Source organism: Mirounga leonina, unplaced genomic scaffold, assembly GCF_011800145.1.
Source record: "Mirounga leonina isolate KUSES-001 unplaced genomic scaffold, KU_Mleo_1.0 Mir_92, whole genome shotgun sequence".
Taxonomy (NCBI): Eukaryota; Metazoa; Chordata; class Mammalia; order Carnivora; family Phocidae; genus Mirounga; species Mirounga leonina.
This window is the reverse complement of record NW_023270852.1, coordinates 15,167,657-15,186,939: the sequence shown is the minus strand read 5'-3', so window position 1 is coordinate 15,186,939 and position 19,283 is coordinate 15,167,657. Positions and strand designations below refer to the sequence as shown.

The 19,283-nt window shown below is 54.3% G+C and overlaps 1 protein-coding gene across 5 annotated transcripts in view; it reads right to left on the bottom strand.

The window, feature by feature from the left end:
- The window catches only part of SLCO2B1 (solute carrier organic anion transporter family member 2B1), a 46,083-nt gene extending 28,905 nt beyond the window's left edge, over nucleotides 1-17,178 (bottom strand). For 2 of the 5 annotated variants that reach the window (XM_034995581.1, XM_034995583.1), the window contains exons 1-4: nucleotides 16,836-17,178; nucleotides 4,636-4,766; nucleotides 3,404-3,541; nucleotides 1,865-2,027 (exon numbers count right to left, since the gene is read on the bottom strand). In XM_034995581.1, the coding sequence (XP_034851472.1) occupies nucleotides 1,865-2,027; nucleotides 3,404-3,541; nucleotides 4,636-4,766; nucleotides 16,836-16,851 (448 nt within the window). In that variant the 5' untranslated portion in view covers nucleotides 16,852-17,178. Of the gene's footprint in view, nucleotides 1-1,864; nucleotides 2,028-3,403; nucleotides 3,542-4,635; nucleotides 4,767-15,062; nucleotides 15,202-16,835 lie in introns of those variants that run through there. The other 3 variants (XM_034995582.1, XM_034995584.1, XM_034995586.1) reach the window with 3 other exon arrangements.
- Between the last annotated feature and the right edge of the window lie 2,105 nt (nucleotides 17,179-19,283).

Genomic DNA, 19,283 nt, shown 5'->3' with positions numbered 1-19,283 from the left:
GACTGTTACAGGGCTCTGTCTTCTTTTTGCTCCCCTGTGATGCCAGGGCCTTGCAGGGGGCCTGGTAGAGAAGTATTAGTGATAAAGAAACTAATTCATGCTGCATGAAGAAGGAGTGAATGAAATAGTCGGGGATGCCAGAGCAGGCCGGGTGCCTGGGGGTCACCAAGCCTAGTGTGCTCATCCGAGACAGGCTCAGGCAGGAGAAGGGCTGCGCTCAGGCTTTCCCGGGGTGCCCATGGCAGAGGGGTGTTGTGTGGCAGGGCGGAGGAAGAATGTGTAGACCCTGCACAGAAAAAGCTCTGTTGAAGTGAAAATTCTGGACCCAGAAATGTATTTTTTTCCCCCAGCATTCCAATCAGGCCTTTTGATGGCTTTCCCTCGGGCCTCGATTACCCCTCTAAGCTGTTCACGCACACTCTCCACTTTCCCACTTCCTGGCCATTGCCCTTGCGGCTCCCTGCACTCGAAATGCCCACCTTCTCCTTATCCCCCACCCCACTCAGGGCTCTGCCAGCTGTCTCTGGCTGACTCCCAATGAGCTGGAGTCTCTACGCTACAGCAGAGCTGCCCATGCCTCTAACCTGGGCCTCCTTGGGAGCTTATGGGGCTGGTTGTACTGCTCCCTCTTCCCACCCCGGGTCCTGGCACAGACTAGGAGCTCTGGGGTGTGAGCTCTGGGGTATGAGCAAGGGAGGTGATGCTCTCTGACAGCGCTCTCCCGTTGGGAAGGCTTCCATGATGCCAGGCTGGCCCCTGTGCTCCCCTCCTCACACAAGTGACACATTGCAGGGTTTTTGTTTGCCTCTTGTCTCCTCTCCCATGCTGGAAGTTCCCTGGAGTCTTGAGTTCCCTGAGAGGGTCTGACACAAAGTAGGCTGTACTAAGGGTTCACTGGGTGGACCACTGGATGGATGGATGGATGGATGGATGGATGGATGGATGGATGATGGATAGATGGAAGAGTGGATAGATGGGTGGGGAGATGGATGGATGGAAGAGTAGATAGATGGGTGATGGGCGGGTAGCTGGATGGGTGGATGGATCAGTGGATGGAATATTGAAGGAATGAAGCTCAGGCTTCTTGGGTTATTCTCCAAGGGACAGGCACCTACCTGAGTAGGCCCTCAACAAAATCTCACTGGGCTTCACTATTACTGCCTAAAATTCTTTCATTTTTGGGGGGCGCCTGGGTAGCTCAGTCGTTAAGCATCTGCCTTCGGCTTGGGTAGGGTCTCAGGGTCCTGGGATCGAACCCTGCATCAGGCTCCCTGCTCCGCAGGAGACCTGCTTCTCCCTCTCCCTCTCCCCCCTGCTTGTGTTCCCTCTCTCGTTGTGTCTCTGTCAAATAAATAAATAAAATCTTTTTAAAAAAATAAATAAAATGCTTTCATTTTTTAATTTGTTCATGCACTCATTCATTCTTTCATTAATGTCGTGGCTTCTTGAGATGGTTAAACGCACTAATACACACAGAGTACTTAGAAGAGCATCTGGTATACCAGAAGTGGTACGTGATACTATTATTATCCCACAAACATTTCCTGAGGACCCACTGTATGCCAGGCCCTAAAGTAGGCTGTGTTGTGAATTCGCCCCACCTTAAAAACCCAGTGACACACAAGCAGGCCCTCACCAAGGGGGGCCCAGAGGGTTACACCCCTCTGCCCCAGAACCACCCCACTCCCCCACTCCCCAGGACTGCCAGGAGGACCCACCCAGGCTGGGACCGAGGGAGCGGGGAGGACCAGCAAGTGCCCTGGGGAGCTGGGCCCATCCTGACCCATGGGCCCGGGAATGGAGCCCGGTGCATGGGAAGGCGGCTCCCGGCGTTGCGTCTCCAGCCCAGCCCTCCTTCTCTTACCGGAGCTAATATGGTCGTAGCGGTATGGCTCCGAGATGAAGTGTGGGAGACTCATGAGCAGGCCTGCCAGGGCCACAAGGACAGCCCCGTAGCCGATGAGTCGGGGCCGGTGTACCCGGCTGCCAAAGTAGCTCACAAACACAATCAGGGCTGTGTTCCCCACCTGCCAAGGGATGAGGGGACCCATTCAAGTGCAGCAGAGCCACCAGAGACCAGAACCACCCCTGTTTCTATCACCAGTCTGGTGCTCCCCTCAGTCGAAAGGACTAGCTGACAGAATGAGAATCATCTGGGCCCCTCTTAATGCAGAATCTGGGTCCTCCTAGGAGGGGCCCCACGGCCCCCATTAGGGGAGAGAAATGAGGGCAGTGTGGACAAGGCTAGCAGTTCAATTTCATTCTGGGAAACAGGTTGGACCCCATGTTAGAACACGGAGGAGTTAAGGGAAGTGTTTTTAAGTTTCTGGGACATCATGATTGAGACAAACAAATAAAATCTAAAGCCAGAGGACTAAGGTTTGGAATTTTAAGCCTTAGAATAAAACACTGAGGATGTGGGCACTGGAGGGGACTAGAGAGTTCGCAGGGAAGGGGCAGGCTGCCCACCCCACTGCTTCTGGGCTGCTGTGCTCACCCCGAGCCCCAGGCTCCTTGCTGCTGGAGGGGGGCAGTATTCACAAGAGGGCTGGTAGGAGGACCAACCCCGAGAAGAATAGCCACTCTGCATTTTATAGGTGGGACACTGGGGCCCAGAGGTGGGGAGTGACTTCCCCAAGGTTCCAGAGCTAGGTAATGACGTTTCCTTCCCACCTCTGAGATCTGGAGGTGGGGTCTGAGGACTATCTGGGGGTGCTGTGTCGTTGGCAGGCCAGGGGGAGAGAATTGCCTAGAAATCTGCTGTGGGGAGGGAAGAAAGAGTTCTCCAGACAGTGGCCTTCTCTGAGGTGGAAAACATCTGGTGGGGGGGCGGTACTGGGGCACAGCTGGACCCTGATCTCTAAATCCCCCCAAAGCAGCTTGTCCACTTCTCCCCACTTGGCTGTGGGCTCCAGACTTAGGGATCTCTGGGCAACTCTTGAGAAAACATCCATGCCATGCTATCGCTCCCTCCCGCCACCACCCACTGCACCCAAAGTTCTGCCTTTGATCTCTTTTAAGTCTATCTCACTACTATTGAAGTGACTTCCTCTGACTCCTCCCTGGGACAGGCAATAGGCACGTAAAGGAACCCAAGGGAAAGTGGGTGGGTATGGGAAATCTGACCAGCTCTACAATACCCCACACCCCAACCATCAGAGTGGCCCCGAGGGCAGGACTGCCCGTGCTGTCCTCTGTCCTCACAAGGGGGCAGAGGTCAGTTTCTCTACCAGGACACGAAGAAGGAGCTGGCTAAGGAGATTTGGGGAGGAAGCTGTGGCGGGGTGGCCTCTGGGCACCGGGCCGGGAAGGGTTTAGGTCAGGTTAGTGAGAGAGGGGGGTGAGGAGATGGGGGTGAGAGGCTCCTCAACTCCCACCCCCGCGGCTGCGCCAGGGCCAGTACCTCGTTGAAGGCAGCCAGCAGCCCTGAGGTCTGACTGGAGAGGCCAAAGCGCTTCTCCACTGTGGAGATGGAGCTCTTGAGGTAGCCGGAGATCATGAGCTGTGCCAGCTGCAGCAGGCTGTGACACAGGACGAAGAACTGCCAGGGGGGCCCAGGCGGGGGTCGGCCGGCCGGGGCGGGGCAGGGAGACAGGTGGGGATTCCGTTAGAGAGGGTGGCGGTTGGGAGACAGAGACGGAGTTGGGGAAAGGGAGGAGCAAGGAATAGAGACGGGGAAACAGTCAGAGGAGACAGACACACAGGGGAGAGAGAGAGAGAGAGAGAGAGAGAGAGAGAGAGAGTCAAGAATAAGGGGAGGGGGAGAGAGAAAGAGAGAGAGTTACTGAAATAGCCCATGGTTTCTCACACGGGTCTAAAAACTACACAAACTGTCCTGGGTACATTCAGGGGATGTTGGTGCTACCTGAGACCCACAGGACTGAGAGTAAGGTCTTTCTGGGGCCAAGAATGACGGGCGTCACTCTGACCCTCAGAGCTCTCCTGGGCTGGGCTGCACCTTCCTCCCTGTTCCACCACCCTGCCCCTTTCTCCAGGAAGCTCTCCCAGATCCTTCTCCACCCCAGCCCACCCACTCCTCCCCTAGAGCTCCCTTGGGAGACCACCTGCACACACCGAATCCTCAAGCTGCCCGCCCCAAACATCCGGGCCTCCCTCCTGATGAACTGGCAGAATTCCCAGGAGAAGAAAAATTAACTTCAAAGAAGGGTGTTTATGCCAGAGCTTAAAAATATTCACTGTTCTTCTGAGTCTTGGTTTCCTCTTGTATATAACAAGGACTGCGTCCCTACCCCTCAGGGCTACCGTGAGGACCAAACAGGCCCTGGCACCCAGGGGATGCCTGGATGTTTAGGGTTGCCCCTGGAGGAGCCAGAGCTCCCCAACATTCCTACCGATTTGGGATCCCTGGAGTCCTTTTCTTTCCCTCTAGGGAAATGGGAGGCAAGGAGCCTGATCCCCCACTGCCCACAGAGCCCCCTTTCTTTTCTGGAAGGAGGGAACATGTGCCCCAAACCAAGCTAAATGGTTTAGTAGATTATCCCTTTGATTCTCACGGCCACCCATTCTACAGATGAGGAAACTGAAGCTCGGAGGAAGGCAGCAGCTTGCCTGGAGTTACACCGCCTTCTCGGCCAGGCTCAGACGGCCCCGTTCCCGGCAGGCCCTGAGTGATACCTTGATGCTATAGAACATGCTTCGCCTCGAGTCCTGAGAGTCTGGGCTGGCTTTGCCTCCAGGTGTATCCTCTGCGTTCATCATGGCCTTGGTGTCCTTGCCTGGTATCTGGGGCTCCTCACCCACTGGCCCTGTGGGACAGACATCCAGGAGGTGAGAGTGGCAATGGAATCCCAGAGAATGGTCCTGCCCCAGGTCACCCAGGGTGTTCCAGGGGTTGGTGGCAAGCTGAACACCCCCAGCCTTCCTGAGGCCCAGTGATGGGAGGGCCCTTCCTAAGAGGGTACGTGGTCCATGCACCCACGCTAGCCGGATCCCAGCTGGGACCTCCTGTCTCACACCTTCATACCACTCCCAGCATAAACCTTCCTTCTAGGGAGAAGCTGCCGGCCACACTCCATACCCTTCAAGCATGGACTCCGACAGGAAGGACATGCAGCCTTAGCCCCGCTCGGGCCTGTAGCTGCGAGACATCTGGTGCTCCTGGAGGCTGAGTCTGGCTGTGGGTCTGTCTGGCTCAGGGTAGGATCACAGATTTAGGGTCAAGTGCAGGGTCAAGGCTTGGTCCATAGTCAGGGCATAAAGGTTTTTCCTGGGGGTAGTTCAGAACAGATACCAATGCCCCCACAGGGCATCACCCCGAGTGTAATCCTAGAGTTACCTAACCCCATCTCCAACTCATGCACCAAACCATGTTGCTGGTCGGTGCAAAGAGGGCCCTCAGAGGTCATCCCACTTAACCACCTCCTTCACCCTGGACAAACTGAATTCCCCAAGTGTGGCGATGACTCAGGAGGCAGAGCTGTGGTTAGAACCTGGATCCTTGGCCCCATTAGGCATGTCTGGGTTGCTCCATGGTAACCATGGTAACCATGCCTGTATCCCACTCACTGCAGTGAGAGCAAAGCTGAACCCTATTCAGGGGCGTCTCCTAGGGTCTCCTGACATTTCATTTCAGTGCGGAGCTCGGAAGTCCGGCTTCAGGAGACTCCACCCTTCCACTCAAATGGAAACCAAACCCCTTGGCCTTCCTCCCCTCCTGGGGCCCCGCTTCCCGTGGAAGCCTCCTCCATTGTTTCATATGTTTCTTAACCTGATAGGAGTTTCCCCTCATTCAACAAGCTCCTTCTGGAGCCTGGAAACGGATGCAAGGACACCCTTGACCCAGGCAGGGACATGGGGACTCTCCACCTCCAGACCCCGAAGGCAAACTCAGGGAGGGCCCACAGAGGCGAAGGGTCTGCGCTCCTCATACAAGGTACCTGGGAGCCTGAGGAATTTTTTTAAACTGAGGTATAATTCATATGCCATAAACCCCACCCTTTTAAAGCACACAATTAAGTAGGTTTGGGTATATGAAAAAGGACACACATCATCGCCACTCATTCCAGAACATTTTCACCATCCCAGTAAGGAACCCCATACAGGTTAGCAGTGCTCCCCCTCCCCAGCTCCTGGCAACCACAAATCTATTTTCTGGCTCTCTGGGTTTGCCTGTTCTGGATATTTCATACAAATTCATATAAACGAAATAGTACAATATGTAATTTTTTGCCTCGCTGCTTTCACAGAGAATAACGTTATCCCGGGCATCAGTACGTCATTCCTTTTCATGGCTGGAGAATATCCCATTGTATGGACATACATCACATTTTGTTTAGGTTTCAGGTACTGTGAACATTCATATGTTGTACACATTTTTGTGTCGACGTATGTTCTCAGTTCTCTTGGGTATATAGCCAGGAGTGGAATTCCTGGGTCACGTGGCAACTGTTCAACTTTTTAAGAAACTGCCAAACTGTTTTCCAAAGTGGCTGCGCCATTTTATCCTCCCGCCACCAGGGTATGATGCTTCTAATATCTCCACATCCTTGTAATACTTATTATTGTGTCTTTTTGATTATGGCCACCCTGGTGGGTATGAAGTGATATCGCATGCGGTTTTGATTAACATTTCCCTAATGAGTAACGATGTCGAGCATCTTTTCATGTACTTATTGGCCATTTGAGTATTTTCTTTGGAGAGATGTCTATTCAAATAGCTTAAGGAACTTGAAGAAATGGAAGCGTGTGTGGCTAGGGAGGAGTGCCTTTGGGGGGCATGAGGATTCAGGGGAAACAAGGAGATATTGAAACCAAAGTGACACCTGTCAGGGAGGAGATAAAGGGTTGGCCTAGCGAAGGGACAGGCTCTGCGGAGGTCACTTAGAAGGAGACATGGAGGTGAGGGGGTTCCCGAGTGGACTCCCGCAGAGGAGACTGATGGGACCGTTTCCATGCGCTGGTTTCACTCACCAGCATAGACTGGTCACTTCCTATAGGACAGAAGCTGGGTTACATGCTCTAATGCAGCTAAGCCTTCACACACATGCTCTCCATGCTCCCAAAGTCTCCCCATAGCTCTGGGCCTTGGTGCTTTCATTATCTGTATGCATCTGATGAACACACTGAAGCTCTGAGGTAACTAGCTCTGCTGGTTAACGTTGGTGCAGGGACTCAAGCCCAAGTGTTAACCTCAACATCACTCCAAGCTCCTTGCGCAGGTTTGATGAGGGGAAGAAGCACAGTGCTCTTCTCTGGCGTGGCCCTGACTGGCAGTGAACACCCACCAAAGGGACAGGCCAAGCAGGTGATGAGGTTGGAGCGGAGTCTGGGAGGGCAGAAGTCACTGACCAGAAGGCCCGGCTCTGAAAGAAGTCCAGGATATGGAGAAGGGAGGGGGACAGAAGATCAGTGGACCAACTTAAAGAATCTTCTACCTTCCCATGGGCTAGTCCTTAGCCTGAGCCTCTGGATGAAGGAGGGAAGCCATGGCCTCTGGGAGTACTCAGTGCATTGGGTGGTCAGTTGGTCACTGAATGGGGCTGGTCAGGCAGGTAACCAGGCCTCTTCAAGCTCTTCCTGTGGGCTAAGGCCTCTGAGTAGGCTGGCAACAAATAGTCTGACTCTCTAAGTAAGGACAAAGCTCCCTTAGGAAGGAGGGTCCTGAGTCCAGGAAAGTACATCCTCTTCATGTGGTCTTCCCATCCTGTGAAGATTTTGTCAGGGGTTACCCCTGACAAGAGAGGGGGCCACTGTGGGGGTGAACCTGGGCTGGGCCTGGGTGGCCTGTAGGAATGAGGGGAGAGATAGGGAACCTGGCCCCAGGAAAAAAATCCCAATTTGTTTCTCTCCCAGGTGGGCAACCAGGTTTTGGGGCTCCAGGTAGGCCAGGTGGTTCCCAGGGCTGAAGCCCACATCCCCAGAGCAGGCAGGCAAGGGGTCTGGGTGCCTATCAGTTGGTGACATGGCTGGCTCTTCACACAGGCCCACTCATGTCCATCAGCTGGTTAGTCATTGGTCTGGCTGTCTCTCAGGAGACTTGTCTGTTCAGGCAAGCTGAGCTAGCTAGCTAGTCAGTCATCCTGAACGTCTTTCAGCCAGAAACCTTCAGTTCACTCAGAGACTACAGACATCTGTAGGGCAGAGACTCTGCCTGTAGAGACCCCCTCCATGGGCAGATATCAGCATGCTTCACACCAGCTGAATCCACGGTGATGAGGACCAAGGTTTCAGAGAGCAGCCCGCCAGGGAAGCCTAGATTTCTCTGCCTGTTCTTTGCTGGAAAGGCTCAAAGTCCTACCTCCTCCAGCCACCTCCCAGCTGCAAACAGACAATCCCAGAGGCAGGAGCGGGGCTGAGCGTGCGTTTCAAAGTCCTCAGACCTGGGTCTGAACCCCAGCTCTGTCACCGGTAGCCCAGCGAGCCTGGACATGCCCTTTCACCTTTCTGAGCTGTTGCCTCACCCTCCAGATGAGGAGACAGCATCTACCTCAAGGAGGTGAGGCATCCAGCCCCTGCCCAGGCCTGAGACACAGTAGGCCCCACTGAGGATGTCCCTCCCCTCTCCTGATAACCTTCAAGCGCCTCCCAGGCCACAGGGCCCAACGGAACCCACTCCCTTCCACGTGCAGCTGGCCCTTCCAAGTTAGCGCCTCCTTCTGACAGCACCATCCTTCCCTCCCTAGATTATCTCTCCCTCTCATCCAAGCCCCAGCTTAGCACAAGGAGGACCTGGGACTCCTTCCCTCCATGCACACTCACTAGCTTCAGAGGCATTGCCCAGGTTTGGGTCCCCAGCGGCTGCAATCCTGCTGTGTGGCCTGAGACCAGTGGCCCCTTTGCTGCAAAGCAGGGACTGTAATCCCCACATCCCAGGACACAAAGAGCCCACTGAGAACCAGATCCTTCCACCCCACATTCAGCCTTGACACTAAAAGCCTGAAACCACACCTTACAGTCTATATGAACTTGGCCTTAAAATTCCACTGTCTTCATTTGCATTTTTTCTTCTTAAGCTTCCCAGACCGACCAGTTCAAACAAATGGTTTCATTGTTCATTACAGGAACTTTCTGAAAGACCCCTCGACTCTTCAAGGGAAACCAACCACAGAGTGTATGTCTCCGACTCTTTGACTCTCTCCCCCACAAAATCCTCACCTTGTTATTTCCACCAACAAACTGTTGTATCATGATTCTTACGCAATCCCAGTCAAGCCTCCCCCCCCCTCCCTCCCCACACCGAAGGACCAACCTTAAAACAAACTTTCAATTCTGAGCAAATATTGACCTTACCTCCCACTCTGAATCACTGCCAAAGCTCTGAGAAGTTGTCCTATCCCTCCTCACAGTAAACAACAGCATTTGTCTTACCAACAGGTTCTATCGGGACCGTGTGGGGAACCAGAACAAACACGTGTAGCAGGTGTGCAGTAAATGTAGTTTTACCACCTGTCAGGCAGCCAGCCTTTCTGTCAGCTGTCTGTCCTGCCATAAACTCCACGCTGGCTTCCATACTTGCTTTGCCACATTGCCACATCTGGAACTTGAGAATCCAGAGAAAGTTCAACCCCAGAGGGCTGAGAAGGTGGGAGGCTGGGGGACCCAGCTCTCTGGCTCACCCTAATCCTCTACAGGAAGGGTCTTGGAGGAGCTTGTCCTAGGGGCTTGTCTGAGGGGCTACCACAGACCAAGCAACACTGTATGCTGGGCTGGGCTGGGCTGAGCTCACTCACCAATCCTCCTAGCACCCCTTAGAGATAGCTGCTGTGATTCCATGATGCAGAGGAGGAAACTGAGGCACAGAGAGGGGAAGCAACTTACCCAGGGTCCTGGGGCTGGTAAATGGCAAAGCCTGGACCGGAACCCAGATCTGCCTGACTCCTGGGCCCCCAGTAGCAACCACAAGAAGGTTGGCTGCAAAGATGGCCTTAGAACAAATGAAACATAATCCCCATGCCGCCATTTCTTATTCCAACCTGGCTTCCCTTCTGTGCTTTGTCTAAGGTAGTTTTATGGGGAGAGTCTGCCATTCTACCAGCTGATTCTTTATAGAGTGTCAGTCATTCACTGGTAATGGCCTCAGAGAGTGCTGTCAGGGCAAGGCTGGAGAGAGAGAAACGAGGGGACAAGAAGGACATGTGGGGCCCTGAGTCCCATACTCCAGGGGACCTGAGTATGGTGGGAGTTCAGGACTCATAACTAAGGCCCAGATTTGAACTTTCAGGAGGGACCTGCTGGGAAATGCTAAGAGAGCCTGTGAGGGTTCTCACATCCTGGGGACCAAGGAAGGGCAAGGCAATGGCACATTTTCTCCAGAACATTCCAGCCTGTCTCCAGCAGAGAGCAAAATCAAAGATCACTTAGACCCCGTATGGCCTTGGGCCAGCAACTAGATGTCTCTGAGCCTCTGTGCGATAGGAATACTAAGCCTTGCCTCTCAAGCCTGTGTGAGGGTCCCACAGTATTATGTCCTTTGTCAACAGGAGGCTATCCTGCAAGTAGCAGTTTCGGCAGCCTTTGCTCCAAACTCACCAGGCAATCTATTTCCAGGTCTGGCCACCAGGGCCCAGAAAAAACAGTTTTCCTTCCTGTGAGAGCCTCAGCCCCGGCACCACTCACTCCCATCCCCCTTATCCCCGAAGCAACACAGACCCCTCTGGACGCCTCTCTCTGCCATTTCTTGTCCTCTCCCCACCCCCACCCCATCCCACCAGCGGCATTCCAAGGTCCTTCTTTTTTCTAACATCTTCCCTGTACAAGAGAACGAAAGGCCTCTCCCCACACCCTTTGCCAAGACCATCAAAAGAACTAGCAGAGATAGAGGTTGTAACAGAGGCCCGGGCCCAAGGCCCCGTGTGCACTTGAATGGGCTGTGCACCACACACGGAACGGTGCCCTCTGGAGTTGGGCAGCGCATGGCAGTCCTGCCTGGCGGCACATCTGGCTTCTAGGTGTTTTGGGGGGCTTGCACAATGCTTGCTTTCTGAGTGTTTTTAAGTTAGTGGCCAGCATTTAAAAACAGGAAATTTCACATAAAACTCCAGATGTTTTGCTTTTTCCTGGAAGATTAGCAGATCTGGCAATCCTGGGCCCACATTCTGGCAGCTGGCAATACTCAGCTGGCCCAAGATTCAATTTGCCCTGTTGGAATCTCTTTGTGGGGATAGGGGGGTGCCTGCCTGGTGTGTTTTCAGGGACCCTCTTCATCTGCCTGTGACTCCACAGCAACACTGGGCTGGGGAGTCCCCTGGACAGGAAGCCAGGGCTGGGTTGAGCCTTTGAGGGGCGAATAAACAGGGCCAGAGAGGACCATGACTTGCCCAGCGTCTCCACACGGGAAGAACTGGTCTCTGCTGGTTCTAGAAGTAACAATGAAGATTCATTCCACACACCCTGACAGCTCTCCGAGGCAGGCTGCTGGAGACTCGGAGGCCAGCAGCCCCAGTCCTTGCCCTCAGGGAGCTCCCAGTGTCTGGTGGGGCGGGGGGGTAGGTGGGGAAGCAGACATCTAATACAGAATCCCAGTGACATGAGCTCACTGAGGTAACAAGGAATTTCAAGACTACAAAAACACAGCAGAGGCCCTAGCCTAGATTGCAAGGTTCTGGAAGGCTTCTTAAAGGAAGAAACATCAGAGAAAAGGGCAGAAATATCAGAGTACAAAGAATGCTCAGGGAACAAATGGTCTGGCAAGGGGGGAGCACTGGGGCCAAGGTGGGGGTACGGTGGGGGGCTGGGCCTGCAGCGGTTGGAGGAGCCGGGCTATGATGAGCCCGAATGCCAGGTTGAAGGGCTGGGCTTTGTTCTGAGCCCAGGGATGAGGTCTGATTTGGCTACCTGGGAAGACCTCCGTGCCTGTGAGGGGAGAGTGGAAGAGTCAGGCGATGGGCAGGGACCAGGGAGAAGGCAGGAGTGGGGTCCAGAGCGGCGAGTGACCATGGGGCCTGGGCTAGGTAGTGGCTAGGAGAGTAATGAGTTGAGGTACCACAGTGGGGAGGTAGGATGGGCAGGACTTGGTGGAAGATCAGCTGTGGGGAGTGCAGGAGGCCGAGGAGTCCTGGGGACAGGGGTGGAGCGGGGAGGCGCAGCTCTGCATCTGGGCCTGCCATCATTGAGGGCCGGGATTGAAAAGCGGTGGTGAGTTCAGCCTTGGCCATGGTGAGTTTGGGGTGGTGGGGCGGGGGGGTGGTGCACCAAGGGAGAGATGTTTAGGAGGCTGTGGGCTCTAGGAGAGCCCATGAGAGGATACGGGCTGGAGTCAGATCTCTGGCTGTCTGGAGACAAGAGCGGAAAGAAGGTAACAGAAGCCACAAGTGGGCAACCTGCCCGGCGAGAGTGAGACGCCTCCGCCATATGCTGCATCTGAAGAACAGAGCAAAAAGAAGAACCTACCCTGGAACTGTGTTCAGATGCCACATAGGGGGAGGGGACAGTGTTACAAAGGCGCTAAGATGTTTTTGGAAAACCTACCAGCTTCCAGCACTGACACACCCATAGCCCCGAGCCTGGGAAGGGAAATTTTCCCAGCAGCAGATATTGGGCAATCCGTCCCTCATAACAGTGACAGATACTTCTCCGGAGGTATTGGAGTAGAAGGAAGCCAGTGAGGCCAACTCCTTCCTTGAGCCCTTCTTACCTCCTAGATTGCTCTGTGTGCCCTCAGTTTGCTAGTCCCTCCTACCTAGCGCCTGTGGCCCATGCCTGCTGTCTCATCTTCCGTAAAACCCCCTCCTGGGCAGGTTCCCTCAGACCTTCCTCTGGGCTGCAGTGCTGGTCAGTCTCCTGCACTATTCAAGTCCCCCTGATGAAGCAGTGAGCTCCCCAGGGCAGCACCTTCCCCATCCTATGTCCTGATGCACCATGTCCCTGCTGAAACCCTCTAGGTCAGAAGACTTTGGATTCAAATATTTGCTTTGCCACATCGGAGCTGTGTGACCTTGGGCAGCTTAGTTGGCCAATGTCAGTTTCAGTTTCCTTCTCTGGAAGCGAGAGAAGAGTGCCGGTTTCATGGAGTGTTTGTAGGATTGCAGGAAAATGCCATGCCGGGTACACTGTTGTCCTCAACAATAGTTGGCCCCTCCTCCCTTCCCACCCCATCTATACCATGTGAGAACAGACATCTCAGCCTCAAAAGGTCAACCGCTTTTTTGGGAACCGCTCCTGTCTCATACCCTAGCGAACAGTATTCTCTGGCCCCATAGATGCTTGCCATTCCCCAAATTCATCCTATTCTTTTCACCCCTCTGCCTTTGCACATGCTGTACCCTCAGCCTGGAGTGTCCTTTCTCCCCAGCAAACCACTTCTCATCTTTCAAGGCCTGGCCCAGCTTAAAAACATGATTGTTAAACCAAGCTAAGCTTAGGGAGGGAGAAGACAGGGGCTGGAGCATGGGAATGTGGGAGGAGGGGCTCAGGTTGGGGTGGGGGTGGGCTGGGGGCCCTGAGTGCTCCAGTTCCCAGTGTGGCCCTAGTGAGCTTCTGGAGGGGGTTATCGAGCTTCTGGAGGGGGAAAGAGTCGGAGGCACGAAGGGCTTGGCTGTCATCATTGGGAAATTCCTCCCTGCAGGGCTTCGGGTGGTCTGCTGGGATGACAATAGCATACTTGAGGTCCAGCTCTTGCCGGCCTCCCAGCTGTTGCTTCTTGAGGAAGATCATGCAGGGTGGGGGAGGAGGCCTAGCACTTTCTGGTGGTTTCCAAGCTGGGTCAGGCACCCTGTGCTGGGACTTTCTGTTCCCAGTTCCAGCCCCGGCTATCCCATCTAGAAAGATGACCTTAAAAACAATGAGGGCCTGGGGGGAGGGTGAGCCCTGAGCACATAGGGAATTCAGGTCAGTCTCCTTCAGCCTAAAACATGGAGCCTGAGGCTCAGAGAGAGGTGGCCATTGGCTTTGGCCACGCTGCCCACCCCCCTCCCCTGACCATGAGTCCCAGCTCATCTCTCCATGTGCTTATATTTACCCCGCAAGGGCCCTATTATACCCAACCTCACTCCATATCCTGAGTCTCCAGTCCTCAACTAGAGTAGGCTTTCAAAACAGGTTGGAGGGAAGGAAGGAATGTCATGGGGGGGAGACAGGGAGTGGAGGGAGGACAGCTTAGACACTGAGACTTTCCCAGATCCTCGCGTCTGCCAAGCCTGTGCTGAAATCTGGGGCCCCAAGAATGGCTCAAATCTGACCCCACCTCCAGGAAGCTCCCAGTCTGGGGAGGGAGGCACTGTTCTCCATCATTTCAAACATTAGCACTTAGGGCTCTGGGCTGCAGCCCATGAGGGATGGCAGGGACCAAGTTTACTTCTTTCTTTTTCCCGGCATCCAGGGTGCAGCTGAAGTTGGGGCTGGTACCCTGGAGACAGCCAAGTCCCCTTATCACCGATGGGGGGATCTGACCCATCCCCTGCAGAGAGGCCTTTGCTGCACTTCTCGTTCCAGAGACAGAAGATTGAGCTTCTCAGTACAGGAAGAGACCAAATGACCACCTCAGCCAACCCCCTCCATCTGTCACACAGAGAAAGTGAGTCCCAGAAAGGGACAAAAGCAGAGGGGGCTTTGAATACCTAGCCCCTGACTGTAGGGTTTAGGCAAGCCTGCCGTCTGGTTCACAGCTGCCTGAGATCAGGCCCAGTAGGCAAGGCCTAGCCTGGGAGGAAATAACCACCCCCAACCCCACCCACCCCAGTCACTCACACCCAGAGAATAGTTTGCTTTGTCTGGAACCAGTGGAGAAGCGCCCAAGTGGGTAGAGTCTCACTAGTGTGGGGTCTGTGGAAGGGAGGAGGGAGCCCTGAGGGTAATGGCAGAGAGAGGAAAGAGCTTTGGCATCAGGACAACCTGCCCCCACTCTGCTGGCCCCCACTCTGCTGCTCCCTTGCTGGGTGACCTTGGGTGAGTCACTTGCCCTCTTGGAGCATCTGTTTCCTCAACTATTAAAAAGGGTGAGAGTACATCACTGCATTCTCATAAAGCCAGTGACGCAGAGCTCAAATTTTAACCTGGGACTGCTCGTTCTTTCCTTTGCCCTACCTCTCTGCCCTGGATCGATGCACTTTGAACCCAGGACGGCTGGAGAGCAACAGAAACAATACGAAGAACAAGAAAAGATGAACCTTGAAGAAGAGAAGTCAAGCAGCATACGTGAGATAGGTTACTTCTAGCTGGGGAATCCGTCTGGAAGTCTTCCTGGAGGAGTGATGTTTGGAGGAGTTGGCAAATGGCAAATTTCACCAGAATCGGTGAAGAAAGGTGGGCAGATACCTTCCTGGTAGAGGTAAAAGCTGTGAGCAAAGGGGCAGAGGTTGGAAAGAGGCTTCTCTGAAATCACGAAAGGAATGGCCTTGGGAGGTCATTTTCTCCGACTCCTCCCCCACAGACAGGGAAAGCTCTGCCTGTTGCCGAAGGGCACATGGTGAGTTGGTGGTAGGGCTGGGCTGAGAGCCAGATCTGACCCTGATTCCTCTCTCTGGTGTCTGACCCTGGCTAGGACAGCTGACCCCTCTCCCTCATGCAAGCTGGCCCCTGCTCTTTTCCCAGGCTCCAGTCTCTATACCCTGCCCCACCTGCATTCCCATATCCCTCAGATGTCCTCAGACCAGAAGGAGCTCAGGGTGGGGCCCAGGAAGCAAAGCCAGAGGTGACTCCTGGTGGACCAGTGGGCAGACGGGGGATCAGCCTCCTGCTGTATGTGCGGGAGGTCGGGGCGGCTAGAGAATAGTCTAGAGCTGAGCCCTGCAGGGGTCAGAATAACAGTGGGGTGAGGGGGACAAGCACAATACAGCCAAAGTCTCTAGTTTCTTCCCAAACCTATAGGGTCACAACCCTCCCATCCTGCAGCGAGCCAAAGCTGATGGGGAATTTGGTCTGTCAGTGGCCCATCTCCAAACCAACCCAGGGCCTCATTGTCATCTCTCCAGCAAGGCCCCCAGAGGAAGCATCCACCCCACCCTTCCTGCCATGCCAGGGTCCCCAAGCCGCGTCAGGCTGCCCACGAAGCCCTCGGTGCCGCCTGCACGAGCCAGGGAGAAGGTTCAGTCCTGCCTGAATGGGCGTGAGGCTAACACAGCCAGCAGGGGACAGACAGCTGGAAGGAGGCCAGAGGTGATCACCGCAGGGCACCCTGTCTGAAGACCCTTTGTTTCTTCCACCTCCCTCCTCTGCCCAAGAAATGCTCAGCGGGGCGCTCTGTTCCCAGAACCTCCGCCCTCTCCACGTGGCGCGTGTCACGCTGCAGGCTGGGCTCTGCAAGCCTCTCTCTGAATCCCTTTCTCTTCTGTGCTGAGCTTTTGGATTCTTCGTGGCAGGTCTGCCTGTCTCTCTCCTGTCTGCCTCTGTCTGCTTCTCTTCATTTCTCCCTGTCTCTTCTGCAGCCTTCTCTCCGGGGCGGACCTCCTTCCCTGTCCCTGCACAGTCCTGCAGACACCTGTTGGCCTTTGTCTTCTCCTCTGTCCCGGCCTTTGTCTGACTGCCTATCTCTGGACTTGCTCTGTCTCTGACTCCACTTTCATCTGTATATTTGTCTGCTTTGTCTGTCTTTATCTCTGCCTGCTTCAGACAGGGAACAGGGCTCGGCAAGGGGCTCGAGTGGCCCGACTTTCCATTGTCCTCTCAGCGTCTCTGTCTCATCAGGGAAGGTAGGCTGGGTTCCCCGCCTCCAGCTGAGTAAACAGCATCCCTTCTTGCCCCTTCCGTCATTCACTCATTCATTCAGACACTTTCTCTAGGTCTGGCCTTATGGCTGGCTCTGCGTGGGGAACCGCGAGTCCCCCAGCCCAGCCCACCCAGTACACCCATTTTGGCTCCACAGCCTCCTCACCCTCCACACTGGGAATGTGGCCCCCAGACTCCATCCCAGTGCCCCTTCCTTAGTTTCATCCAAGACTTACCTATTCTGGGTCCCATGATTCATGGGGTGCAGTGAATTCCAGCCCCTATTTCAATGTCAAGAGGCAGGCAGGAGAGGGAGTGAGACCTTATCAGGGGCCCCTGGAGGCAGCAGCCACGAGCCACCGAAGGGAGGCACTAATGTGGGGACTCCAGGCACTGGGGCCAATGCTGCTCAGGCCACGCTGGATCACAGCCACTTCTTCTGAGATGGGTTAGGAATGCCTGTAAAACTTGACTCCACTCTCCAAGAGCCTGCCTCGTCCAGTTACTTGTTCCTTCTGGCTGTCTCTCTCTCTGAATTCCTCTGATCTTTGGCTGGGCCAGCCCAGGGCCAGAGTGGTGCAAGAGGCTGGGTTTCTTTCGATCCGGCCCCGCTGCTGGGAGGAGGCTGCCGTGTCACCTCCCCTCAGCCTGTTCCTTCACATCCTCTTGCCTCAGCATTCCCCTGGATATTTTCTCTTCCTCCATTAGCAGTAGAGAGGTGGCGGGCAGAAGGAATGTTGATGGTCCCCAAGCCCTGGTCTCATTCAGTCTGGATTCTCCAGTCTCCTCTTGCACTCCCATTCTCAATCTGTCCCCCACCAAGCTCTTGTCCCCCATCACATCTTGTCACCCTCCATGAGCCCCATAGAGAGCCCCTGTTTCCCCAGGGTCCCCCTTCCCAGAATCCCTGGCCCCTTAATATCTCAACCCTTCTCACTAAACCCCCATCTCCTCTCTGAGCTCGGAGGATCCAGAGCAAGGAGTAAGTCCGTTCACCAGGATTCACAATGGCCAGCCTCCTTGAGGGACTCATGGCAACAGCTCATGAAGTGGAGCTCCATCTTGGTGGAGAGGGTCGGGGAGGAGAAGGGCAAATCTGCAATTTCAAGAGTTTTCTGGACTGAAGGCTGAGGATGGAGGCCTTGGAGCCAGACAGACCTGGGTCTCATTTCAGCCAGCTACATGGTCTCAGACAAGTTTCTGCATCTCTGAGTATCATTTCCCTCATCCTTAAAGAAGGGACAGCTGGCCCCTCACTTGTAGGGCTGCTGTGTAAGTTCAGCGAGCAAGAAAAAAGCCAAGCCTGAAGGCCTGGAGCTCAGAGAAGGAAGCCACAGAGGCAGGTCTCAGAACAGGCCAGCAGAGGACACATACCGGTTTGCCTTTTCCAGCTTGCTCAGCACTTGCACGTGAGGCCCTACTGGGTCTATCATCCCTGTAGGCCAGGTGCTTATTCCCCCATTTTACGGATGAGACATTGAGTCTCAGTAACTGCCCAGAGATCACCCAGCTAGTAGGTGGTGGGGCCATGTCTGAATCTTTGGTGCTAGAACCAGGCTTTTTCCTCTACCCAGGCTGCATTTTCTGAGGAAGACCTCTGGGTTTCCCCAAATCCAAGATACAGAAGTGAACTTGACCCAGTTCCAGGAATAGGGTCTTTGCACGAAATGGGGATGTGGATTTGGAATCCAACTTTCAGGGTGCAGTGATAAGGGAAATATCCATGGACCCCACTTGGCTCCCAGGGGCTATATGAGGGAGCTGGTGGGAAGCGGGGAGTCTTTGAAATAATCAATGTGCAGCCCGGCACATAGTGGCCCTCCATAGATACTCGTTGCCTAACTGTCTTTGAGAAACCAGAAATGTGATGCGTGACCACCATACTAGGAAAGGTCAATAGTTGGCTCAGGTTGATATAAAGACCAGGCCCTGCTCCTGCTTGAGAAAACCAAATTGGTTCTATTTCTTGAAATCCTTCAGACTGAAGTCAGTAGTGCGAGTCTTCGCAGAGACTGGCAGAGGGGCCACCTTCAGACTCCAAATTGCAGGTGCATGGTTAAGAGTGAGAAGGTCCCTTTAGGCTTTCTGGAAACTCAGTTGCTTCCATCTTGGCTTCAGAGGCTGAAAAATTCTATACGTGGATTGCTCTGGGTACCTGTCAGGGCCCAGCTTGGCTGGCTAAGTTCAGCTCATCAGTCTTTGAGTGAAACAATGCACAACGCTCCCCAAGGTGTGGAACATACAATAACCTCAGACATGAGTGATCTTCATTTATCTCCTCGGCCTCCCCAGGCTGACGTAGCCTGGTCCGAGAATATTCCTGAACTCAGCTATGTAATTGGAACAAGGGTCAGCTACCCAGCAGCTTCTGGGAATTAGGCTAACAGGCCTTCGGGGGCTCTTGGGCTAATCCCTCAGTGACGTCCCATCATGGGTAGCCTCAGCTTGTTCAACCAACCTGCTTTGCACCCCTGCTTTACCACTTGCCAACATGGTGTTTGCCGAACCCCGTGCATTTTACAGAGCCCCAGGGTGTGTGTAGATTGCAACACCATCTGCAGATTCCCATAGTTTGCAAAACTTGATGCCTTTTTTAGAGTCCCACGCTGTTGGCAAAGCCCAGCATGGCTCGCAGAACTTCTGAGGCCCCATGATGCGTGCGGTCTTGCATCTCATGCCGAGCC